The sequence below is a fragment of the Molothrus aeneus genome, chromosome 15 (assembly GCF_037042795.1).
Source record: "Molothrus aeneus isolate 106 chromosome 15, BPBGC_Maene_1.0, whole genome shotgun sequence".
Lineage (NCBI taxonomy): Eukaryota > Metazoa > Chordata > Aves > Passeriformes > Icteridae > Molothrus > Molothrus aeneus.
This window is the reverse complement of record NC_089660.1, coordinates 1,984,505-2,010,527: the sequence shown is the minus strand read 5'-3', so window position 1 is coordinate 2,010,527 and position 26,023 is coordinate 1,984,505. Positions and strand designations below refer to the sequence as shown.

General features: G+C 52.9%; 1 protein-coding gene across 1 annotated transcript; it reads left to right on the top strand.

Annotated features, from left to right (window-relative positions):
• Positions 1-1,037: 1,037 nt before the first annotated feature.
• Positions 1,038-26,023, top strand: ADRB2 (adrenoceptor beta 2). Its single transcript, XM_066560267.1, has 2 exons — positions 1,038-2,284; positions 23,084-26,023. Exons 1-2 carry the CDS (start codon positions 1,111-1,113, stop codon positions 23,116-23,118), a joined length of 1,209 nt encoding a protein of 402 aa, XP_066416364.1. The 5' UTR covers positions 1,038-1,110; the 3' UTR covers positions 23,119-26,023.

Sequence of the window (26,023 nt, the reverse complement as noted above, 5' to 3'; positions counted from 1 at the left end):
CATCGGTGACGCTGCGGGCAGGAGGCACGGGGACAGGGCGGGGAAAGGAGCACACGGGGACACGCCGGGGCGGGGACAGGAGAGCACCGCGAGGAACAGGGGCACACACGGAGCAGGCTGCGGGGACACGGCAGTGAAAGGAGCTCACAGAGTCACCCTGGGGCCGGGGACAAGAGAGCACGGAGAGGAAGGGGAGCGCACACGGAGCGGCTGCGGGGCCACCCTGGAGCCGGGGACAGGAGGAAGGGGAGCACACATGGAGCGGGCTGCGGGGACACGGCAGTGAAAGGAGCACTCAGGGTGATCTCCTGTCACCCTGGGGCGGGGGACAGGAGAGCCCCGCGAGGGAGGAGAGCACGCACGGAGCGGGGTGCGGGGACACGGCGGGGAAGCGGAGCGCACAGGGCGATGATCTCCTCTCACGCTGGGGCGGGGGACAGGAGAACGCCGAGAGGAAGGGGAGCGCACAGGGCGATGATGTCCTGTCACCCTGGGGCAGGGGACAGGAGAACGCCGAGAGGAAGGGGAGCGCACAGGGCGATGATTCCTGTCACCCTGGGGCGGGGGACAGGAGAGCACCGCCAGGAAGGGGAGCGCACCCGGAGCGGCTGCGGGGACACGGCGGGGATGCAGCGCACGGGGCGGGGACACGCGTGGGGCAGGCGGGGGTGGCCGCGGGGTGCGGGGGGGTCGGGGTGCGGTGCCGGCCGCCATTGGCTGCGGCGGGCTGATGTCACGGGCTGCTGTCACTTAAAAAGCTCCGCGGCGCCTAACGGGCTGGGACACGGGCTGGGACACGGCCGGGACACGGCAGGGACACGGCAGGGACACCGGCTGGGACACGGCCGGGCCGGGAGCGGAGCGGTGCCCGGTGCCACAGCCGAGCGGCCCCGCGCCTGTCCCGCAGCTGTGCCGTATGTGCGGCTCCCGGAGCGGCGCCGCGGCCGCGGAGCCCTGAGCAGAGCCCCGAGCGGAGCCCCGAGCGGAGCCCCGAGCGGAGCCCTGAGCAGAGCCCCGAGCGGAGCCCTGAGCGGAGCCCTGAGCAGAGCCCTGAGCGGAGCCCCGAGCGGAGCCGAGCCTCGCCCGCCGCCCCGGGGCTGTCGCCGGGCCATGGCCGAGGCGGGGACGGAGCTGCCCGGGGGCAACGCCAGCGCCAACCAGAGCGCCGCCGACCCCACGGTGTCGCGGGACGTGTGGATGGTGGGCATGGGCATCCTGATGTCCCTGATCGTGCTGGCCATCGTCTTCGGCAACGTGCTGGTGATCACGGCCATCGCCCGCTTCCAGCGCCTGCAGACCGTCACCAACTACTTCATCACCTCGCTGGCCTGTGCCGACCTGGTCATGGGGCTGGCCGTGGTGCCCTTTGGCGCCTGCCACATCATCATGGAGATGTGGAAGTTTGGGAACTTCTGGTGCGAGTTCTGGACCTCTCTGGACGTGCTGTGCGTCACGGCCAGCATCGAGACCCTGTGTGTGATTGCCGTGGACCGCTACTTCGCCATCACCTCCCCGTTCAAGTACCAGAGCCTGCTGACCAAGGGCAAGGCACGTGTGGTCATCCTGGTGGTGTGGGTGGTGTCGGGCCTGACCTCCTTCCTGCCCATCCAGATGCACTGGTACCGGGCAGACCATGAGGATGCCATCCGCTGCTACCAGGACGAGATGTGCTGCGACTTCTTCACCAACCAAGCCTACGCCATCGCCTCCTCCATCATCTCCTTCTACCTGCCCCTCGTCGTCATGGTCTTCGTGTACGCCAGGGTCTTCCAGGTGGCCAAGAAGCAGCTGCAGAAGATAGACAGGAGCGAGGGGAGGTTTCACACCCAGAACAAGGAGCAGGAGCAGAAAGGGGGAGCCGGGCACCGCCGCTCCTCCAAGTTCTTCTTGAAGGAGCACAAGGCCCTCAAAACCCTGGGCATCATCATGGGCACCTTCACGCTGTGCTGGCTGCCCTTCTTCATCGTCAACATCGTGCACGTCATCCAGGACAACATCATTCCCAAGTACCTGTACATCCTCTTGAACTGGCTGGGCTACGTCAACTCTGCCTTCAACCCCCTGATCTACTGCCGGAGCCCCGACTTCAGGTACGCCTTCCAGGAGCTGCTGTGCCTGCGCAGGTCCGCCCTCAAGATGTACGCCAACGGCTACTCCAACAGCAACGGCAGGAGCGACTACAACGAGGAGGACAACGGCTACCCCCTGGCCCCGGATAAAACCTGCGAGCTGCTCTGCGAGGAGGGCTCCTTCCCTCGCCCCGAGGACTTTTTGCACGGCAAAGGTACTGTGCCCACCGGGGAGGGTGCTCGGGGCTCGGGCGGGGCTTGCACGGAGGAGCCTTTGCAAGGAAAATCGCCCTCTTTTCATAACAATAGTGATTCTTTTCTAGAGAGCGACTAAAGCCTAACAGCTGCGAGAAACCCCAAACTCGGGCTCTGCCAAGCGGGGCTGGCCCTGGCAGGGCAGGGGGGCTGCTGGCAGCTCCCCTGGTTTGGGGCACCACGCGGGGGTCCCTCAGGGGGTGGGGGATGCCAGGCTGTGCAGAATGCTCGTCCCCAGAGGGACTTTCTGGCCGTGGCCGTGAACTGACCTGGGACTGAACGACCTTGCTGGGGGCCGGGAGCGGGGCTGGACGCCCCTGCCCCGGTGGGACTGCTGCCGGTGCCCCTGTCACCGCCCCGCTGGTGGCTCTGGGAGCCCTCCTGGCCAGGAGGGCACCTGGGGCGGGGGTGGCACGACTGCCCAGCCCGGGGCACTTTGCGGAGACGGCAAAACCCCTGAATCTGATCTGCGACAAAGCGGCGGGGAAGGGATGCAGGCAGCGGGGCGGGCTCGGGGCTGCCGGCTCTGGGACAGTTTGATCACAGCCCAGAAACTGTGAATGCTCTCTGGGGTTTTGTTCTGCCAAGTGCTACGGGACTTTCTGTAGGGAAAAAAAAAAAAAGAAAAAAAGAAAAGAAAAAAAAGATAGAAATAAACGGAGCGTCTGCCTAGAATGTGGGCCTGTGACTGTGGGACTCAGGAATGTGGCACTGGGAAGTCGAGTGACACCCGGCTACAGTCACAGCCCAGCCAAAAGCTCGTAAAGCGCCCGGTTTGTTTAACTGCGAGTCTCAGATGACAGCGAGCCGGGGGAGGTGGCACGGGACGGGGTTCGGGTTTTCCGTGGCACCCTGGAAGCGCCGCTCCGACCGCGGCACGGCTGCAGGTCCCTTGGGATAGGACAGGACAGGACAGGACAGGACAGGACAGGACAGGACGGGATAGGATAGGACAGGATAGGACAGGATAGGATAGGATAGGATAGGATAGGATAGGATAGGATAGGATAGGATAGGATAGGATAGGATAGGATAGGATAGGACAGGACAGGACAGCATAGGATAGGATAGGATAGGATAGGATAGGATAGGATAGGATAGGGTAGGATAGGACAGGACAGGACAGGACAGGACAGGACAGGACAGGACAGGACAGGACAGGATAGGATAGGACAGGACAGGACAGGACAGGACAGGACAGGACAGGACAGGACAGGATAGGATAGGATAGGATAGGATAGGACAGGACAGTCCCTGGCTGGAGAGGAGCAGTGATTTGGGCTGGGGGCTCACCCCGGTGTGACACGCTGGACCCGCGGCTGGCAGGGTGTGCAGTGCCGGGTTCTTTCAGGAATTCTCGTGAAAGGGGCAGGAAAAGCTGCTCCTGGGACCTCTCGAGCCGCGGTGTCCCGGGGGATGCTCGGGGATGCTCGGGTGTGCGGACCCTCCGCATTTCCATGCGCTCGCTCCGCACCACGGGGCTGTTGGTGGCATTGTCGTTGTCGTGGTCAGTTTTGGGGTGCGGGGCTCGCTGGGGGCCCGGGAGCCCTGTGTGGGTGCCGAATGGCCACCCGGGCTGAGTCCCGGTGCAGGAGGAGGCAGAGAGGCTTTGGGGCAGCCGTGCCCGTCCCGGAGGAGCCGGGGCTGGAGCGGGGCTGGAGCGGGGCTGGAGCGGGGTTTCTGGAGCGGGGTTTCTGGTGCCGACACCCCCGGCAGTCCCTTGGCTGCTCTGAGGACTCGCCCCGAGCGCTGGTGCCGGCAGGGCTGGAGGGAATCCCCCGGCCGGGAGGGGACATTGCTGCTCCAGGTGTGGCGACAAACTGCTCGAGCTCTCAGGGCAAAACGCAGCGCTCTGGGAACTCCTGCTGCTCCTTTTGCTCTCTCCCAAAGTGCTGCTGATCCTGCCTGGGGAGGAGGAGCAGCTCCAAGAGCCCTGTGCTCCCCAAGCCCCGTGGCTGCCTGGGTTCCTCTTGTCCCCTGCGCAGCCCAGCAGCGCAGCAGGGACAGGGAATGTGCCCGGAGCCCTTCCCTCGCCCTCTGCCTGTCCGTGCCCTCACCTGCTGCCCGGGGAGCGGTGCCAGCAGTGCCCCAGGCTCTCGGAGTGCCAAGGAAGGGTGACACGGTGACACTTTGTGGCGTGAGAGGCCGCGGGGCAGCCCCGCGGGTAAGCACGGACAGGAGGAGGGCAGGAGAGGGGCTGGAAGGGCAGGAGAGGGGCTGGAAGGGATGGAAAGGGGCTGGAAGGGCAGGAGAGGGACTGGAAGGGATGGAGAGGGGCTGGAAGGGATGGAGAGAGGCTGGAAGGGATGGAAAGGGGCTGGAAGGGCAGGAGAGGGACTGGAAGGGATGGAGAGGGGCTGGAAGGGATGGAGAGAGGCTGGAAGGGATGGAGAGGGGATGGAAGGGATGGAGAGAGGCTGGAAGGGATGGAGAGGGACTGGAAGGGATGGAGAGAGGCTGGAAGGGATGGAGAGGGGTTGGAAGGGATGGAAGAAATGGAGAGAGGCTGGGAGTAGGGCACTGCTCACTCCATGCTCCACTGGCACTGAGAGAGAGCTCAGAGGATGTGCAGGGGTGGGGAGGTGGTGCAGGTACACACTCGGTGCAGGTACACACTCGGTGCAGGTACACACTCGGTGTAGGTGCACACTCAGTGTAGGTACACACTCAGTGCAGGCACTCAGTGTAGGAATACACTCAGTGCAGGCACTCACTCAGTGCAGGCACTCACTCAGTGTAGGAATACACTCAGTGTAGGAATACACTCAGTGTAGGAATACACTCAGTGCAGGCACTCACCCAGGGGCTGCAGATGCAATTTAGCTCCTTGCAGGCTGTGATTATTAAGCAGCATTCAGGGGAAATGAGCATTAACCTCTTGATTGCAGAGATCAATATCTCTGCCTTGCTTTATCTCCTCTGTCACTTGATCTGCTGCCAGTCCCTGCTGCTCTGCCATGCCCAGGGCACCGTGGGTTTGAGAGGGCACAGAGGGGTGAGGTGTCCCACAGTGCTGGGGCCAGGCCAGCCCCCAGCAGGCTCCAGTCTCCCCACTTTGAGGCAGGACCCTGTGGCACAGGGAATTCCCATGCCCACATCTCTGTTGTGGTTTGTGTTTTCACCATGATGAATTATTTGCATTTCGGTAGCACTGGCGGAGCAGGGTTTGTTGTCCAAATAATTGTTCTCTTTTTTTTTTTGGCTTCCTCTCCTTACTTCAAATATTGTGGCTGTGGGTAGCCAAAGCTGAGAGATGAGCAAGTGATTATTTGCAGAAGCACTCCAGCACCCAGAGCACGTGGCTCTGGAAGGGACAGGGAATTTTGGGCTCTTTGCACTGGACAAATGAACTCGGTGCTGCAAAGCTCAGCTGCACTGCCAGGAAACCTCAAGCTTGCACTGGAGTCTGGGTGTTGAAGAATTGCTTTCTTTCCTATAAGGCAACATTAGTAAAACTGGTGAAATATAAACTGTGCAGTTCTGGGGGCAGCTGGAATCAAAAGAGAGAAATAGTGGAGGAAAAAATATTATGGCACCACCAAAGCCAAATCTTTCCATGGCTGGGGAAAAAAAAACAACTAAACCCTGTTAAAATATTTTATATTAAAAAGTTTTATAGACATATTAAAAAATGGAGCATTGGAGTCAGGAGTTGCTGTTTAAATTGGATTTTAGGATTTTACACTGGCAGAGTTGGCTCAGGCTAAACACATCTGATAAAACACACGGTGGTGACTTCATTTGAGGGAAATCAGTGACAAACATTAAATTCTCCCAGCAAACAGAGCAGGCTGAAGCAAACACTGTGCTGCTGGCTGTACCTCGTGCCACTGCCACAGAGGAGGGGACAGAGGGGACACAACCCCCAGGTGCTGCTGTGCAGCCAGCTGGAGCCTGGCCCTGCATTCACTGCTTTTATCCACCTTGGCCAAGCAGATCGGTTTTGTTTTTAAAGTCTTGGTGGGGTGAACATCACAAACACAGCTTGGGTGTTGTTACAAAAGCCTGGCCTGGCTGTGGCTGCTGCTTGGGACTGGGGAGCTGCAGTTTGCACAGCAGGGCTGTCTTTGCTCCATCATCCCCAGCACAGAAAGCTGCTGGGTTACACCAATCCTTCGCCAGCCTGGGCAGCCAGGGCTGGAAATGCTGCTTGCTGTGGCCCTGGGGAGATGTGGAAGTGAACAGGGAGGAGGCAAAAGGCTCTGGGTGCAGATCCCCGCCTGGAAGTGTGGCTCGAGTGCCTTTTTAGGAGTGGCTGTTCCCAAAGTGCCTCGAATCCCAAATTGTTCAGCAATTCCTGCAGTCCAGCACTGCCCACAGGTGCATCTTGCACTGTCAGGGCTGTGCCTGCCCCAGCCTGTAGAGCTGGACCCTGTGTTTGGGGTTTGTTTTCATGTTCTTTGAGCTTTCAATGCAGCATCAGCCTCATTGCATGGCTGAGACAATTAAATATGGTAAAAACTCACTTATAATGAGCTTATCTTTACTATTTCCCACAGACTCACCCTGGGGCTCGGCTGAAGGTGAGGGCCCAGCACAGCAGAGAGGGAGGGCAGAGATTTCAGTTCCTAAATGCCCCCAAATGTTTGAAAATGGACCAGAGATTAGGAGTGTGGAAAACCCCATTCCCCTGGATCTGGCAGCTGGAATTGCTGTGTGTAAAGGTGCTGAAGCACAGAATTTAAGGGGCCACTGAGATTTTTTTTTAACTTTCTCCATCATGAAAAAAAGTGTATTTGCTGCTTCTCCATGCATGCAACTTCAGTTTTGCCATTTTCCCTATGGCAGGAGCACCCAGCTGGATTTCTGTGCAGTATTTCCAGTGCCAGGGAGAGTGGATTGGGAAATATTCACTTGTTTCCTGTCCTTGGTAAGGACATTTTTGCACAAGTGCACGTACAGATCTATGTGTGTGTATCCATTATCTATATACAGCAATACTTAGAGCTGAACATAAACAAGGAAATGTAAAGGGTTTGCTGTGCCAGATAAGTACAGAGATGAAGATCTGTATGTTCAAAACTCCAAGTATTTACTGCAGGTCCCACTGACTGATGTGTTGAAATAAAGAGGATTTATGGGATTTATGCTGTAGTCAAGTGTCCTTGCTTAAAGCCAATTTCTCCCATATTTCCCAGCATTTTCCTAGTGAATCCTTCAGGGCTGATTAAAGAAAACCAACAGCTCCAGGAACAGGGAGGAAACACAGTGTGGACAAAAACTTCCTTAATTTATTATTATTTTTTATTTATTTATTATTTGTTATTTATTTATTATTTGTTATTATTTATTATTTATTACTTGTTATTTGTTATTTATTATTTATTTATTTTTTTTATTCATTATTCATTATTTATTCATTTTTATATTTTATTTTTTTAAATTTAAATTTAAATTTAAATTTAAATTTAAATTTAAATTTAAATTTAAATTTTAATTTTAATTTTAATTTTAATTTTAATTTTAATTTTAATTTTAATTTTATTTATTTGCTATTTTATTTATTATTTATTATTCCAGTGCTCTGAGCCCTGGCAGGGGAGGAGGCCGTGGATGCTCAGCACTCTCTGGTTTTCCCCTCTCCCACCAGGATCTGCAGACAGGGGTTTAGAAACCCACCTGCTTCCCTGTTTGGGCTGGCAGCCCTCGTGTGCCCCCGTGGCAGCACTCCCAGCAGCTGGCAGGGTTTAATGCTCTGTTGCTGCCACCAGTGCCAGCATCCCCCGGGGCTGGGAGGGAGCTGCAGCCTCCCCAGCTGTGGGGGTTTGGAATTTGGGCTGGGGGAAGGTGAGGGGGTGACCTGTCCTGCAGCAAGGGGGTGGCAGCAGCAGCCCTGCCTGCCCCAGGTTGCCTCATCTGGGAAAAGCTCCTGGAGGTGTTTGTCTGGAGAGGTCCCAACCTCCCTCCTGGTCTCTGTTACCCGGTGTCCCGGTGCCCCTCCTGCTGCAGGCGGGGGTGAGGAAAGAGCAGGAGTGATTGCAAAGCAGGATGCCAGCCCAGAATGTTGCAATGATGAGGGTTTTGTGTCCTCTGTGCCACTGAAGCCCGGGATGAAGCCTTGGCAGCAGAGGACACCGTGCACTGCACATTTTGAGGCTTCTCCTTTCCAGAAACAGCAGCAGGGAATTGTTATGCAGCTCAGACAGGGAGATTACAGCAGGCACTTCCTGCCAAATTACAATAATTTGTGCTTTCAAGGGATAGAGAGCCCCAGCCATGGCTGACTGCAGGAGGAAAAAATCACTCAGGCCTTCAGCATCCACGGGGGAGCAGGAGCTGCCACCCACCTTTCCCCATCCCTGTTACAACAGGACATCCCTGACAGGGAACATTTCACCTGGAAAGGTGCTTGGGCTTAAAAGGTGCTTAAAGCCAGCCCTTATTGCCCCTGAGGATGCCAGCAGCCCCTCCTGGCCCTGATCCCCCAGGAATGCCACAGGAAAGGCCTTGGGGAGCCCCAGTGGCCACGGGCAGAGCCTGGGGCTCACCAACACAATCCCACTGGGGCTGTGCTCTCCCTGCTCTCAGAGCTCCCCTTGCCTCCGAGCTGTGCCAAAGGGATTTTTCTGTCTGTAAAGCTGCTGGTGCATCTGAAGCCAGCTCTGAGCCTGGCTTGGCTCTCTGAAGGAGCTCATGAGCCCCTCTGGGGTCAAGGCAGGGCTCAGGGCAGGATCTGGGCTCTGCTGAGGCCTCAGCCCCAGGCCAGGCTGGTTCAGGTTTATCTCAGCATCGCAGGGCTGGCTGTGCTGCTGACACTGCTCCTCCCAAAAACCACCATCAGCAACAAGTCCTGATCCTCATGAGGCAGAGCTCAGCTCAGAGGGCTGGAGCAGAGGGTGGCAGCCTGATCCCAGCCTTCCCCAGCAGGCGAGGGCAATGGAGAGGGAGGAAAGCTCTGAGAAGTCAGAACAGATTCCCCTCTGAACTGACCCAGTTCCCCCACAGATATTTTGGGGCTGCCACCAGCTCTGCTGTGTGCAGACACACTTCCTCTCACCACCACCATCAGAAAACACACACAGCTCCCACTGAGACATTTCATCTGAAGGCCAGACTGCAAGAAACTTATTTAGGTCTCCAGTTTTTCTCAGAAAGAAAAAGCCACACATTTCCACTCACGTGTCAAACACAACAGAGTGGGACTCTCAGACTCTGGAATCCTGAAACCCCAGGGATGTTTTGCACTGCTTCTGAAGTCTTCAAGGCTGCCTCCCAATGTGCTGTCCCATGGGACCTGCATCCAACAGCCACCAAGGAGGTCAAGTCCTGACAGGCACCATTTATCTGATTCCACTGTGGCTTTGGGGGTGATAAGAAATGTTTTCAGCAGCGTGGTTCTTGCTTCAGCTGCAAGATATCAAGATGAAGCTGTTCCCACCCAGGGATGAACAAGCATTTCCTTCATCCAGGCAGAAAAAAAAAAAGAGGATTAAGGAGAAGTTTTTCACACTCGCATACACTTGAGAGGAAAAAATATTTACATGAGGGAGAAAGGACTTGGCAGGGCCTCCCCAGAGGCCATTTGCTGTTTATGCATTTCTCAGGCCTGGGCTGAGGCTGCAGAGCCTGAGCCTCCCTGAGCCACTGGGGGATGTTTTTAGGGCTGGGAGATCCCTAAAATCAGGGGGGTTGTGTTTGTGAACCCCAGGCTCTGCCAGTGTGGCTCCCTAAGGCCTTTCCCTTGGCATTCCTGGGGGATCAGAGCCAGGAAGGGCTGCTGCCATCCTCAGGGGAAATAAGGACTGGCTTTAAGGTGATTAAGTTATTATCTTAATAATAACTTAAGATAATAAGTTATCTTATTATAACTTAAGTTATAAGTTATATAAGTTATAAGTTATATAGTTATATATAACTATATATATAGTTATAGAGAACTCTTTTAGGACAGGTTTGGATGTCCAACGAGGCTCCTATCAGCTCTGCCATGAAAGTCACAAATCCAGCACAGACTGGTGGTGGGAAGAGAAGGAATCGATGGAGAATTGTTACGTGGAAAGACGAATGCAACCAAATAGAGAGACAAAGTAAACTACAGCCCTAGGAGAGTGTAAAAAGATGGAGAAACAATTAGAGATGAGAAATCAGTCCTAGGAGGGAAAATGACTCAAGCACCAGCAGGAAACTCAGGAGGCTGGATCCCCTGAAAGGGAGGGAGAGGGAAGGAATGGATTGCAGAAGAGGAAGCAGGGCTGGGAAATGCTGTGAGAGCAGGGCCTGCATTTCAGGGCAGGACCTGCATTTCAGGGCAGGATCTGTGTTTCAGAACAGGATCTGTGCTCCATGGCAGGATCCACATTTCAGTGCAGGATCTGTGTTTCTGTTCAGGATCTGCATTTCAGGGCAGGATCTGTGGTTTTGTTCAGGATCTGTGTTTGCATGCAGGATCTGTGTTTCAGTGCAGACTGTGTGTTTCAGGGCAGGATCTGCATTTCAGAGCAGGATCTGCATTTCAGGGCAGGATCTGCATTTCAGTACAGGATGTGTGTTTCTGTGGATCTACATTTCAGGGCAGGATCTGTGTTTCTGTTCAGGATCTACATTTCAGGGCAGGATCTGCATTTCAGGGCAGGATCTGTGTTTCTGTGGATCTGTGTTTCAGTTCAGGATCTGTGTTTCAGTTCAGGATCTGTGTTTCTGTGGATCTGCGTTTCTGTTCAGGATCTGCATTTGTCCAGGATCTGTGTTTCTGTCCAGGATCTGTGTTTCAGTTCAGGATCTGCATTTGTCCAGGATCTGTGTTTCTGTGGATCTGTGTTTCAGTCCAGGATCTGTGTTTCTGTCCAGGATCTGTGTTTCTGTGGATCTGTGTTTCTGTCCAGGATCTGTGTTTCTGTTCAGGATCTGTGTTTCAGTTCAGGATCTGTGTTTCTGTCCAGGATCTGTGTTTCAGTCCAGGATCTGTGTTTCTGTGGATCTGTGTTTCTGTCCAGGATCTGTGTTTCAGTTCAGGATCTGCATTTGTCCAGGATCTGTGTTTCAGTCCAGGATCTGTGTTTCTGTGGATCTGTGTTTCTGTCCAGGATCTGTGTTTCAGTTCAGGATCTGCATTTGTCCAGGATCTGTGTTTCTGTCCAGGATCTGTGTTTCAGGCCAGGCAGCCTGGCTGGTGCCTGTGCCCTGCCACGTCCCCTCTGTGCTCCCGGAGCTCTGGGGATGATGGCTGCCTCTGGAATGAGCAGTAGCTTTGCTTCCTTCTCAGGGCTGCCCTGCTGCCTGCCAAGGCATGGCTGGGAGGGCGTGGGGCAGGCGTTCCTGTCATGCTGGAGCCAGGGATGCCTTTGGGGTGAGTGTGTGACAGGTATGGAGACAAACCAGGACAGCCGCCCTGTCCCTGCTGGCCTCGGGGATAAGGAGGTGGGAATGGGGAATCACAGAGCCACTGAGGCTGGGAAGGACCTCTCAGAGAATCCAGCTCAGCCTCTGACCACCTTGCCAGCCAGGAGAGTTGAAGGGGAAATGGTTTTTTTCCCCATGGAAGGGCTGTGGGAAGGAGTTGGGTGCCTGGGATGCTGTTGGGCTTTGGCATCACCATCACTCCCAGGAGTTTTGCTGGTCTTAATTTGCTCTTTGTTTGTCATCCTGAGGTCTCCACAATGCCAGCCAGGAGCTGTGGTGTGTTGGGAAGGGACAGGCCAGCATTGTCACCTCTGTTGGTATGTCCACCATGCAGATTTCCCTGTGTGACCAGGGCTGTGGCCCTGCTGTTTCCCTGGGAACACGAGTGTCACTGTCACTGTCACTGTCACTTGCTGAGGTGGCTGATCCATGGGCAGCCCCAGAGGATGAGTGGAGGGGCTCCCAGCTCACTGTGCCCCAGGGAATTCCAGACTTCCCACGGGAAGGTGGGAACCCACGGGCTGGGGGCCTGGGAGGGACCCTGGCTGTATCAGGGATGCAAACCATGGTCCAAATGTCCATTTTTCAATGGGACACTTCTGAGAGAGATCCTTTGTTAATAATGGAATAGGTTTTTCTTCCCCTGAAAAAAAAAGACTACCTTGATTAGGCATTGCAAAATTCAGATGATTTGCGACATGCATTGTTGAGTTTTTCAGGTGTTTGTTCTATTCATTAGCCAGCCCACAAATTATCGCAAGGAAAATTAAGTTTTAGAGAAAAAGCCATGCTAAGTGAGGATCCTTTGGGTGCCATCACTAACAGGAGCCCTTGGAGCACGGGGATGTCTGTCCAGGGGCCATGGCCACCCTGAGAAGGAGCTGCCTGGGCTGTGCAGTCCCCGGGCAGAGATTGTGCTGTTACTGACACACACAGCGCTTGGAAAGGCCAAAATGTCCCCTCCAGGCTCTGGGTGTGACTCCTCAAAACTTCCTCAGCCCTGTCTGAGCCTTGTCAGTGGCAGGAAAAGAGAAAGGCAGCGTGAAGGTGTCACCCTGCTCATGGTGACAAACAGCAGGGCCCAGATTAGAAACCAGTCTGTGCCCTGGTGACTCACAGCCCAGCTCAGTGCCACCTGCCACTGCACCTGCCAGGACCTGCCTCTGCCCCCTGCCAGGACCTGCCATGCAATCCATGCCTGGCAGCAGTAGAAATCCATTATATGTTGTATTTTTTAGGATGAAACCCTTCTCTACCTTTGCTGCTTTTGGGGTGGCTGTGAGACAGCTGCCACCAGATCTTCCAGATCATAGAGGGGATGAGACTCAGAGCTGGACCCCCAAAATCCTTCACTCCAAACGTGCAACTCTTGCCATTCAATAGTAGAAAACCATTTTATGTTGTATTATTTTAGGATAAAACCCTTCTCTTCCTTTGCTGCTTTTGGGGATGGCTATGAGACACTGAGATCTTCCAGATCACAGAGGGTATGGGACTCAAAGCTGGATCAGACACAATCCTTCACTCCAAACATGTAATCCTTGCCTGGCAGCAATAGAAAACCATTTTATATTGTATTTTTTAGGAGGAAACCCTTCTCTACCTTTGCCACTTTTGAGGTGGGTGTGAGACACTGAGATCTTCCAGATCACAGAGGGGATGGGACTCAGAGCTGGACCCCTAAAATCCTTCACTCCCAACGTGCAATCCTTGCCTGGCAGAAGTAGAAATCCATTTTATGTTGTATTTTTTCAGTCTTTAAAAGTGTCTGCAGCCCCTGCCAGCTTGTTCCATGGACTTTCAGTACCTGCTGAATTCTCCTCCCCCCTGATGGACCAGGTTGTGTTTGCAGGAACTTTCCTCTTTCCCCTCCCCTGGGTGATTCATCTGAGGGTGCATTGCATCAATGCAAATGGGGCTGAAAACGGCAATTTCTGTACAAATGGTAATTCCAGGAACAGCCAAGCCAGGTCCCAGGCTGATAATGGCAATTTCTGTACAAGTGGTAATTCCAGGAACAGCCAAGCCAGGTCCTCTGGGGCTTTGCTCGAGGAAATAAATCCCTGTGGGTTTAGCCAGGAGTTCCAATTCTTTTTTGTTATAATTAATAAGAGAAACTTGTGGATTTGTGAAGGGATTCTCTGCTCCAGCGCAGACCCAGGGATGGTTTATCCTGCTCAGAAGTGGAAGATTTTCAGGCTGTGTCTTTGCAGAAGGGAGGGGTGTCCACTTCTTCCCCGGATAAAAGAGTCCGGGACAAACCAGAGGGACATAATTTCCTAAATCTGTGTCTCCTGCCCCTGCCAAGGCAGAGGGACATCACCTCCTCAATCTGTGTCTCCTGCTCCACCCTGCTTTCCCCACAGGAATCCTCACCCCCATCCACGGCTCCTTCAAAGGATGGTGATGGGAATAACGAGCCCTTTGTTGTTAATAATAGAGACAATCTGGAGATGAGCTGCTGAGGGATTACAGGGCTGCTGGACTGGTTTGGGAGGTGAGAGTAATGGAGCTGAATAAATGCGTGGAGCTGAATAAATCCCACCCGCTCCTCCTTTCATCTTCCTTACATGGAGCTCACTCAAGTTTGGCTTCCAGTAATTTATGGGAAGTTCAGTTATTCCCACACCCCTCTTGCTGATTTCTGTGCACAGAAACCACTCTCATTGCACAGCACAGGGGGTTTTTTTTGGCCACTTTTTGTGATCCTGAGCCCTGCTCTGCCCTCCTGCCTTTGCAGTGAGCCCAGGGCCAGGTGTGAAGGAACCAGAGGATTCCCCCAGCTCTGGGGTCCTTCAGATTTCGGTGCTGTCGTAACTATGAAGCTGATTTAAAATAAAACACGCCTAAAAAAATCTCCCATATCAGACCCTCGGAGGGCTGTAGCGAGCGCCTTGAACTCTCCTGCCATTCCTACACAAGCCTTGGGACCACCCATTTCCAAATGAGGTTTCGGGTGACTGCTGGGCTTCTCAACCTCCCTAAACGGGAGGGAAATTACAGTAAATGAACGAGCAAAATGAAAGCCTTGTGTGCCCTTAGCATCCCGCCCCTGCCATTTTGGCACATTCCTGCACTCTTCCTCCTGCAAGGAGTGTCTGTGTCATTGCCAGCCCCATCTCTGGGGTCAGGAGGAGGGACTGGCCCTGCTGCTCTGCTGAGAGGTGGGGCTTGCCCTGGAAAGGGGGCGTGAAAAACGCCAATTAAATTGTTTTTAAGAATTTTAAAGTTTAATAGCGATAAAATGGTTATAAAAATAGGAATACCATTAGAATAGGAATAATTTGGACAATTTGAATTAGGACAATATGAGACAATAGAAACAAGGAGTTACAGACAGTCTGGGTACCTCTTTCTGGGTAAAATAAGCCTGAAAAAGGACCCACGCTAACAGAGGATTAACCCTTAAAAACAATAACCTGTTGCATATTCATACACCTCATCCATGATGCATAAATTCCATTCAAACACAGGATTCTGTCTGGGCAGTGTCAGCTTCTTCCTCTGAATCCTAACAGCATCGTCCTGCAGAACGAGGTGGGAAGAAGTTCATTTCTCCTGATAATGGGGCAATGCATTCCCTTTCTCTGAAATATTCAGGTGTCCTGTGGCTGCTACCTCACTGCGAGTCCTTTCTTTAGAAAAGTCTCCCACATAGCATAGTTTCTATTTTAACATTTTGTTGTAACCTAAAACTATATTTAACACACTAGTTAGGAGAATTAATACAGCATTACTTTCTAACACAACACGTATAATATTCATTTTGATATTCACTTCATTTTAATAATAACTTTATGACACAACACATATAACATTTCACAACATTATTATTATTATTATTATTATTATTATTATTATTATTATTATTATTATTATTATTATTATTTTAATATTATTTAATAATACCAAAAAGCAATCATAAAATACTCATTTTTCAGAAGGGGACAAGGCAAGCCCAGGCTCCAGCAGTGATGTTGCTGCCAGGGGCACAGAGCAAGGGCTGCATCCATCAAGTGCAGCAGGTCACCGTGACTGGAGCCATGAGATCACCAGCTCCACCCCACAGGGAAATCTTTTTATATCTCCCTGATAGATGCCAACCATTTGCTCAGTCCCTGCAGCAGGGGCTTGCCAGGGAGCAGAGCAGAGAGCCCAGCCCTGGTGCTGGGAGCTGGGCTGTGAAAACAGGCAGTGTTTGCCCAGGTGTGATGGGTAAACAGCCCTGGGTGCCTGGCCCTGCCTGGCTGCTGGGTGTTGTGTCTGCCTGTGATAGCATCAGCACCCTCTGCCAGCCCAGCTGGGCTGTGCTGAAACAAAGCTTGGGGTGAGCCCAGCCAAACCAAAGCTTGGGGTGAGCCAAACTAAACCAAAGCCTGGGGTGAGCCCAACCAAACCAAACCAAAGCCTGGGGTGAGCCCAACCAAACCAAAGCAAAACTTGGTGTGAACTCAACCAAACCAAAGCCTGGGGTGAGCCCAACCAAACCAAACCAAAGCCTGGGGTGAGCCCAACCAAACCAAACCAAAGCTTGGGGTGAGCCCAACCAAACCAAACCAAAGCTTGGGGTGAACCCAACCAAACCAAAGCAAAACTTGGTGTGAACTCAACCAAACCAAAGCTTGGGGTGAGCCCAACCAAACCAAAGCTTGGGGTGAACCCAACCAAACCAAAGCTTGGGGTGAGCCAAACTAAACCAAAGCCTGGGGTGAGCCCAACCAAACCAAACCAAAACTTGGGGTGAGCCCAACCAAACCAAAGCGAAGCTTGGGGTGAGCCCAGCCGTGCTGGATGGAGCCTTTCCCACACAGGTTCAGCCCTGGCAGTGTTTGCCAGGCCTTGGCACAGCTCCTGTGCTCCACCCTTTGATGTGGGTGAGAAGGATCAGAGGAAAATCGGGATTTTCTCTCAGTAGCAGCTACTTCCAAGTGAGCCATTGCCTGAGGGGATTTTGGGAATGGGGTTTGAGCTCTGCAGCAGCTTTGGAAACTGTTAGTGGGGATGTGTTGCACAAGAGGCCAGCTGGGGCTCTGTCCCTCTCCCTGCCCCTGTAATTGGGCATTCCTGACCTGCTTGTCACTGATTTAATGGGATGGAAGATCCATGAAACTCCTCAGGAGCAGCATCCCCCAAAATCTGGTGATTGAACCATGAGTTGGAATTGCAAGGAATTGCCAGGAATTGCCAGGAATTGCAGAAATTGCCAGGAATTGCAGGAATTGCCAGAATTGCAGGAATTGCCAGGAATTGCAGGAATTGCCACTCCTGCAGGCTGAAATAAATGTGTTTGGATCCCTGAAGTTCCATGAGGAGGGGATGGAGGGAGAGCTGATGGATGCTCCACCCTGGGCAGGGAATTCCTGAGAGTCAGGACACGCTGCTCAGGCTGCAACAGAAGATTTTCTCCTTGTCCCCGGGTGGGAGACAGCAGCATGAGCAGGTGGAGAGGATATCCCTGGGTTCTGTGCTAGGAAGCAAACCCCTGGCTGAGCACTCATTCTCCAGGCACTGTTGGACTTCCTAGAATAAAAGTCCTTCTGCATTTCCCCCTGACGCTGAGGTATTTTGCATAAAACAATCAAGCTGACCACCCCAAGTCCATTTACAAGTTTTCCAGGAACTCCTTGGGGCAGTCAGAGGAAATCAGAGTTCAGGGCTGGATTCCACGAGCGATGACGCCAGGCCTGGGGAAGGATTTTTAATCCAAATGTTCACAAACGCTGCTTTCTTACAATGTGGGATGTTTCTGGTGTGGATCCCCTCCAGGCATTCACAGGCACCTGCTGATAATCCCATTTCTGTCAGATCCCTGGCTCTCTCCCACCTGGAGGATCAATGTTTGTTGTTTTCTTGGGAGGATTTAGTGGCGTCTCCATGCTTTTGGCATTCCATGGCCTCCTGAGCTTGGCACACAGCAGTGCTCCTGCCTCTGGGTTCCCCAGGGCTGCAGGAACGGGGAGAGAACCCTGGGGATCATCCCAGCACCCCACCAGAACCCCCTGCCCCAGCAGGGCCAGGGAGAGCAGCTTGGCAGAGCTTTGTGCTTGGATTGTGGCAGGAGGGAGATGAAATCCCACCCCGGATCCTCCTTTGTGAGGAGTCAAGGCAGATGGAGAATTCCAAATTCCACCCCAGATCTTCCTTTGTGTGCAGCTCAAAGGCAGGTGGAGAATTCCAAATTCCATCTCAGATTTTCCTTTGTGAGGAGCCCAAAGGCAGGTGGAGAATTCCAAATTCCATCTCAGATTTTCCTTTGTGAGGAGCCCAAAGGCAGGTGGAGAATTCCAAATTCCTTCCCAGATCTTCCTTTGTGAGCAGCCCAAAGGCAGGTGGAGAATTCCAAATTCCATCCCAGATCTTCCTTTGTGAGCAGCCCAAAGGCAGGTGGAGAATTCCAAATTCCTTCCCAGATCTTCCTTTGTGAGCAGCCCAAGGCAGGTGGAGGAGGGGACCTGTTGCTCCTCCAGGGAGAAGGTTGTTCTGCTCATTGTTAACTTGTTTGGCTTGGGTTTAAGTCCTGTGTTCGCTGGAATATCTGCAGAGGAAATTGGGTGTAAGCCAGGCTTAGGGACACATCTACACTCTGCTGGCATCACAGCAAGGAAAGGAAATGACAGTGCCACAAAGCAAGGGGAAGTGTTGCCTGCATTGGTTTAGGTGGGACATTGGGATTAAACCCTTCCCTGTGAGGGTGCCCCATCCCTGGCAGTGCCCAGGGACAGGGTCTGGAGCCCCTGGGACAGTGGGAGGTGTCCCTGCCATGGCAGGGGTGGCACTGGATGATTTCAAGGTCCCTTCCAGCCCCAGTCATTCCATGGTTCTATCCCTGGTCCCTTGTCCCTCTGCTGGGAACAGCATTCATTCTGTTAGATGATTCACAAACCCCACAGGACCCAAAGCAAGCAGCGTCCTTCCACTTCCCCAGAACTGAACAAAGAAGAAAAAACCCCTCAGAAAAGCTGGGACAAGGGAAGGAGAGGGAAATGGGATAACAGAGCCTTTAAAAGCCTGTTGCTTTGCAGCTGTTCCCGTCCTGGCTGCTTTCCAGAGGTGCTTGGATGATCCTCTGCCTGGAAAAAAGGAGTCCTTCAAACCCATCACTTGATGGGGACACTATTCCTCAGCAAAGGAGATGAAAATCCAGGTTTGGGGTTTAGGAATGGAGCTGCACCAGTGTGGGAGCCAGGGATCTTCCCTCAGGTGGATTTGAGTGATATCCCAGTGCTGGGAGACCCTCCAGGTGGGCGTGAAGGGCACAGAGGACTTGGACCTCCAGAGAAGTTTGATGCCACAGGCAGCAGCAGATATGTGGAGTGAGTTTGGGACTGGCTCGTGGGGAAAGCTGGACATGTGCTAAGAATTGGGAATTTGTGTCCCAGTCTGGCTTTGTGGCTGCTGGACCAAGAGCCCAGCTGGGCTGTGCTGGGCTTGGCCCAGCAAACTGGAAGGATGAGCTGGAATTTTTCCTTTCCTAGACAAAAGTGATCATAAACCAGACTAAATCTGGGACTGGGACGCTCTGGGGTTGTTTTTTATGCTACACCTTGGCTTTTTATCAGGCATTCACAGGTTTATCTTTCCCCTTGAGCTGTGCAGGAGCACCTGATGGTTCCTCTCCTGTTGCTGAGCCCTGGGGTTCCTCTCACACTCTGCACTTGCAGCAGATGCTGTTTAAATGTTCCAGGAGGAGCTGCTGGCACATGGGGGATGACAGGTTGCAGAAACAGGATAAGATAGCAGGAGTTTCCAGGGAAAGCTTGGAGAGGCAGGAAAGGAAAGGGGGGACAGTCTGGAGAGGGCTGTGCCAGGCTTGGCTGGGTTGTGAGACCCCCGTGGAGGTGCAGACGGTGCAGGGCAAGGCTGGCAGATTTTCCTGGTTCCTGGAGGGCTGGAGCAGGAAATTCTGTCTTGCTCTGCCCTCATTCCACCCTGGATCCCTGGATTGCGTGGGGAGGAGCTGCTCAGCTGCCTTGCAGGGAGCTCCATGTCCGTGGACATCCAGCTCCTGTGGAGATTCCACAGGGTACAGGGCTCAAATGGAGTGAAGCAAATATAACATTGATGGAATCAGAGATTCTCAGAATGGTCTGGGTTGGAAGGGACCTCAAAAATCATCTCATGCCATGGCAGGGACACCTTCCACTGTCCCAGGTTGTTCCAAGTCTCATCCAGCCTGGCCTTGGGCACTGCCAGGCATCCAGGGGCAGCCCCAGCTGCTCTGGGCACCCTGGGCCAGGGCCTGCCCACCCTCAAGGGAAGGATTTCTTCCCAACATCCCATCTAACCCCTCTCTCTGTCAGTCTGAAGCCATTCCCTCTGTCCTGTCACTGCTGTTCCTGCTGATTTGCAAAACCACTTAGTGCAAAGCACTAAGACAACCCACAGAGAATTTGTTTTCCTCTTCATCCTCTCCTTGACCCCTTGGGAAATGTCCCCCGGGAGCCATTTCAAGCTCCTGCCGTGACTCTGTGGGCAGCAATCCATTCCCATTGACTGGAAAGGGAATTCTGACTTTCCCATCAGCTCCTCACCCTGTGCAATGGCTGTCCTTGAGCCCGGGATTAATTAGGACTAATGACCAATAACGTCATCACCGGGCTTCCACCTCTCCTAGGAGTGTCCTGAGCCAAAATAAGGCAATGGAAAGGAGAGGATTCCAGCTGGGAAGCTGTTAACAAGGCTGTGCACCCCTGGCTTGGTGGGGTGTGGCTGATCCATCCTGCTGAATCCAGGATTCCCACAGGTGACCAGGCACTGCTCATTACCAGAGGCTGCAAGGTTTCCTCAGCCAACTTCTGGTTTGAGTATTAAGCTTTGCCTTGTGAACCTTGAGGAATTCAGCTCCCAGGGCAGAGGAAATGTTGGAAGGGGTCAGGCGAGCTGTGCTCTGTCCGTGTCACTGGGAGCAGCCAGCAGCATTCCAGGAGAACATCTGATTTTGTGCTTTTACGAGGCAGATGTTTGGGAGAAGGGCTGTGCTGTTTATTCCAGCTGCCATCTCCCAGCCCTGCTCCCTCTGCACAGAGGAGCCCATCAATAAAAATTCTTGGGGTTTTGCCACCATTTGGGCAGCCCTGCCTTCCATCAGGGCCTGCTGCAAACCCCCTCCCCCTGCACCTCACTTTTACAGGGGAATAAATCAGTGAGGGCTAAATCCTCTCTCAGAGACACGAGGATAAATCCGGGATGGCTGCGCTGACGTCGGCGCCGCGCTGGAATTGCAGAAGGGAGTTTGATTCCTTTATTTCAGGGTTCTGCTGCTGATTTACTGCAAAAGGAGTTTGATTCCTTCATTGCAGAGCCCTGCTGCTGATTTACTGCAAAGGAGCTCGGGCTCAGCATGCCCTGGGACTCAGCAGCAAGGCAGGGCTTGCTCTGGGGGGCAGAGCTGATGGCAGAGCTGTTCCGTGGGTTTTGCTGGAATTGATTCACAGAATTCATAGAATGACACAGAATTCACAGAATCACAGAATCACAGAATTCAGAAAATCACAGAATGACACACAGTCACAGAATCTCACAGAATTCACAGAATCACACACAATCACAGAATTCACAGAATTAATAGAATCACACACAATCACAGAATTCACAGAATTCACAAAATCACACGGAATCACAGAATTCACAGAATTCCTGGAATCACAGAATTCACAGAATTCACAGAATCACACAGAATGAATAGAATCACACACAATCACAGAATTCACAGAATTCCTGGAATCACAGAATTCACAGAATTCACAGAATCACACAGAATGAATAGAATCACACACAATCACAGAATTCACAGAATCACACAGAATTCACAGAATCACACACAATCACAGAATTCACAGAATCACATACAGAATTCACAGAATCACACTCAGAATTCAGAGAATCTCACAAAATCACACAGAACCGCAGAATTCACAGAATCACTGGGTTGGAAGAGACCTTCAAGCTCATCCAGTCCAATCCAGCCCCAACACCTCAACTGAACCCTGGCCCCCAGTGCCACATCCAGGCTTTGTTAAACACCCCCAGGGATGGGGACTCCATTCACCTTCCTGGGCAGAACATTCCAGAACTCCTATCAGACTGTGTGGCCTGCATTTGGAGCACCACAAAGCCATTATTGTGACCATCTTGTGGTGAGATATCCAGGATCATCGACTTCCTTTGTTTTCCTGGGCAAAGCCAGACCAGGATCTGAGCCCCTGGAGGGATGGGGGTGATGAGCAGCACCACCATAATGAGCAAAACTCCCTAATTACAGCAGCAGCAATTAAACCCCGGTGGTGAGGGATGCAGAGCTGGAGACAGAACCTTGCTGAGCTCTGTGGCTCCATTTCCTGAGCACAAAAAATGGAATTATTTTGGAGCGTCCCGTTTTCCTTCCCACTTGAACTGCACCAGTGGCTCTGCCCTGGGAGCTGTGGGGAAGGTTCAGGTTTCCTTGGAAGCTGGCAAGCACCATCTATAGGATTGCTGCAGAAGAGGCCTCGGGCTCCCAGCTGATGGAAAAGGGCGGAGGAGCCTCACCCTGAATTTCCAGATTTGTTCTGGAGAAACTCCCGCGTGCTCAGCATTGCACGGTGCCCAAAGGCACAGCTGCCCTCACCCATCCTCCATGGCTGGGGGCTGCTGCTCCTTGGTGCCCTGAGGGGATGCTGCCTGTGGAAATTGCTGGAATTGCAGAGCTGGGATTATTTCACACAGGGATTTCCTGAAGAGCTCATAGTCTGCAAAATTTCCGGTTTTCCTCGGGAATTGTAGGGACGGGACAAGGGGGAATGGCTTCAAATCAACAGAGGTGGGATATTGGGAGTAAAATCTTCCCTGAGGGGATGGGGAGGCCCTGGCACTGGTTGGGAACGAAGAAGGAGGGGAAGAAGGGAGCAAGGAAGGAAAAAAGGAGGGGTGAACACAATTTGCAGGGCAGATGGAGTACAAACAATGTTTCTTAAGAGATGCTGGCAAGGGAAACTGGTGCAAATCATCCCTGTCACATTGGAACTTCATCCTTGATTTGCACAAGAAATACAACTCCAGTTTGGATACCCAGAATTCTTCCAAGAGAGGCATTGTGTTCCCAAAGAACAGATATGGGGTTTTTTTTACCTCTCTGCAGACCCATTTTGGCTTTAAAGCTGTTTTCTTCTCCTACACACACAGATGATAATCTTTTACATGTCCTTATTAAAAAATATCACTTCCAGAAAATAAAAACACTGGCATATTCTGTACTTGTTCCTTTCTCTATCTCTGAATTAATTTCCCATTTTTTCATCTGGCTTGTCAGTCATTTCCTATCTCCACAATCAAGGAAAGAGGTTTAATCTCTCTCTCCTGGCTTTGGCATCCGAATCCCTCCTCTTTCCCAACCTCTCTGTGCTAAATTAACGCTGTTTTCCTTTCTCTTTGTCCCCCCACAGAGATCCCTGGATGCCCAGGAATGGTGGAGAGCTGAACCAACCTCTGTTGCTCAGAACCCTGAGCTGTGAGGGCTCTGCAGAGATGGAGTGGGAGCACAGCCTCTCCTCCCTGAGCCAGGGGATGCTGTGGGAAGTGACTGCCTTGGCAAGGTCCTCATCCCAACCCACCACCCACCACGCAGCACCGCCAGGAGAAGCTGGGCAAGGACCACCAAGGGACCAGGAGAGGCTCTGAGAGCCTTGGAGGACACCAGGAAGCCACGGGAACTGAAGGAGGGGGTGTCCAAACCATGACAAACGTGCTGAGGGGTTTTTCCCCTTGGAAAAGCCTTTCCAGAAGGGAGCACCAGGCCCAGTGTGGGCTCCAGCTGGACTGGAGGAGGCACAGCCAGGTCTCAGGGCCAGGTCAGGAGCCCAGCAGGTGATGGCAGCCTGTCCTCTGCTGGGTGGGGATCCAGCTGCAACAGGAATCTGTCCAAGACCAAGAGACAGCAGCGTGGAGGATGATTCCTTTGATTTATTCTGTGCTTGTTTCTCCTTCTGGTGTCTTCTCTGTCTACCTCTTCTCCTCTAAGAGCATGGATGGCCCTGACTGTCACCAAGGAGCAGGAGGATTGGCACAGGGCAGGAATGGGGCCTTTGTTCTCTCCTTGCTCCACAAAAATCTCAACTGTCCTGCCTTGGGAAGGCTGGGACCTGGCAATCCTTTCCCTGCAGGAAGTCACATTTCAGCAGGACCTGCCACCCTTGGGAGCCAGGATTTCCCACCTGAGGCTCAGAAACGGCAGAACACCCATGGCACAACATCCATGGAACAACATCCATGGAACAGAATCCATGGCACAACATACATGGCACAACATCCATGGCACAAAATCCATGGCAGAGCATCCATGGCACAACATCCATGGCACAACATCCATGGCACAAAATCCATGGCAGAGCATCCATGGCACAACATCCATGGCAGAACATCCATGGCAAAACATCCATGGCACATCCATGGTACATCCATGACACAAAATCCATGGCACAACATCCATGGCAGAGCACCATGGCAGAGCATCCATGGCACAACATCCATGGCACAACATCCATGGCACAGCATCCATGGCACAGCCATGGCACATCCATAGCACAACATCCATGGCACATCCATGGCACATCCATGGCACAACATCCATGGCACAACATCCATGGCACAGCATCCATGGCACAACATCCATGGCAGAACATCCATGGCAGAGCATCCATGGCACAACATCCATGGCACAGCCATGGCAAAACATCCATGGTACAACATCCATGGCACATCCATGGCACATCCATGGTACAACATCCATGGCACATCCATGGCACAAAATCCATGGCACAAAATCCATGGCAGAGCATCCATGGCACAACATCCATGGCACAGCCATGGTACAACATCCATGGCACATCCATGGCACAACATCCATGGCACAGCATCCATGGCACAGCATCCATGGTACAACATCCATGGCACATCCATGGCACATCCATGGTACAACATCCATGGCACATCCATGGCACAAAATCCATGGCAGAGCATCCATGGCACAACATCCATGGCACAGCCATGGTACAACATCCATGGCACATCCATGGCACAACATCCATGGCACATCCATGGCACAACATCCATGGCACAGCCATGGTACAACATCCATGGCACATCCATGGCACAACATCCATGGCACAGCCATGGTACAACATCCATGGCACATCCATGGCACAACATCCATGGCACATCCATGGCACAACATCCATGGCACATCCATGGTACAACATCCATGGCACATCCATGGTACAACATCCATGGCACATCCATGGTACAACATCCATGGCACATCCATGGTACAACATCCATGGCACATCCATGGTACAACATCCATGGCACAGCATCCATGGCACAACATCCATGGCACAGCATCCATGGCACAGCATCCATCCCTCTCCTGCAGCTGTGGGAAGGAGCACACCGAGCTCCTGACTCTGGATTGTGGAAAACTCATTAAACAGAGGAAGAGATGGAAGGACTTACAGCCTCAGGCAGAAAACAGCAGGAAAAACTGGCTGGAAACCATAAAAACGTGCACCTTGGACTGGCAGGTGGTGGCCCAGCTGCAGCTCTGTGGTCACTGAGCTGGTACTGAACTGTGGGAGCCCCATCTCAGACCTTCCCCCTCGGGCTTCCAGCTGCAGAACCTTTCCCTCCAGTGCAATCCTATTTATTTATTTATTGTCTCGCTGCTTGATGTGAAGCTGCTAAAGGAGCCCCCTCCCCACAAAGAGCCAGGCCTGTGTGAGGGCCCTGAGCAGAGGGGCAGGACACAGGGACACTCCCAGCACTCCAGGAGTCACCTCCTGCTGAAGGTCCTGCTGTGGGAGGTGTTTGGACTTGGTGCTCCTTGAGGTTCTTCCCAAGCAAACCCATTCTGTGGTTCTGTAAGAGCTGAAAAGAAGCTCCCATCCCTGCCCCTGGATCCCTGGCAGTGCCCAAGGCCAGGCTGGACAGGGCTTGGAGCCACCTGGGATAGTGGAAGGTGTCCCTGCCCATGGCAGGGGTGGGAATTAAATGATCTTTAATGAATTGAATGATCTTTAATGAATGAAATGATCTTTAATGTCCCTCCCAACCCAAACCATCCTGTGGGGAGCAATCCCTGGCAAGGACAAGTGCTCAGCCCAGCAAAGCCCAGCTTAGCTCTGGCAGTGGGGATGTACTGGGAACGTGTGGGGAACGGGGAACTGAGCCCTGCCCTGCCTGGGAAGCCCAGCCAGGGGCTGGAGCTGCAGCCCTGCATGGGGAGCTGCCCTGGGGAGCTCTGGGTGCAGCTGGAGCACCACGGGGAGGGTCCCAGCTCTGCTCCTGTCACTGAACAACAAATTCCTCCACCAATAAAGAATGGAAAGTGC

Bases quoted from the DNA above. Each gene is read 5' to 3' on its own strand.
- ADRB2 (XM_066560267.1), top strand. From the start codon at position 1,111: ATGGCCGAGGCGGGGACGGAGCTGCCCGGGGGCAACGCCAGCGCCAAC. The intron at 2,285-23,083 runs GTACTGTGCCCA...GTCCCCCCACAG, and splicing joins GGACTTTTTGCACGGCAAAG to AGATCCCTGGATGCCCAGGA.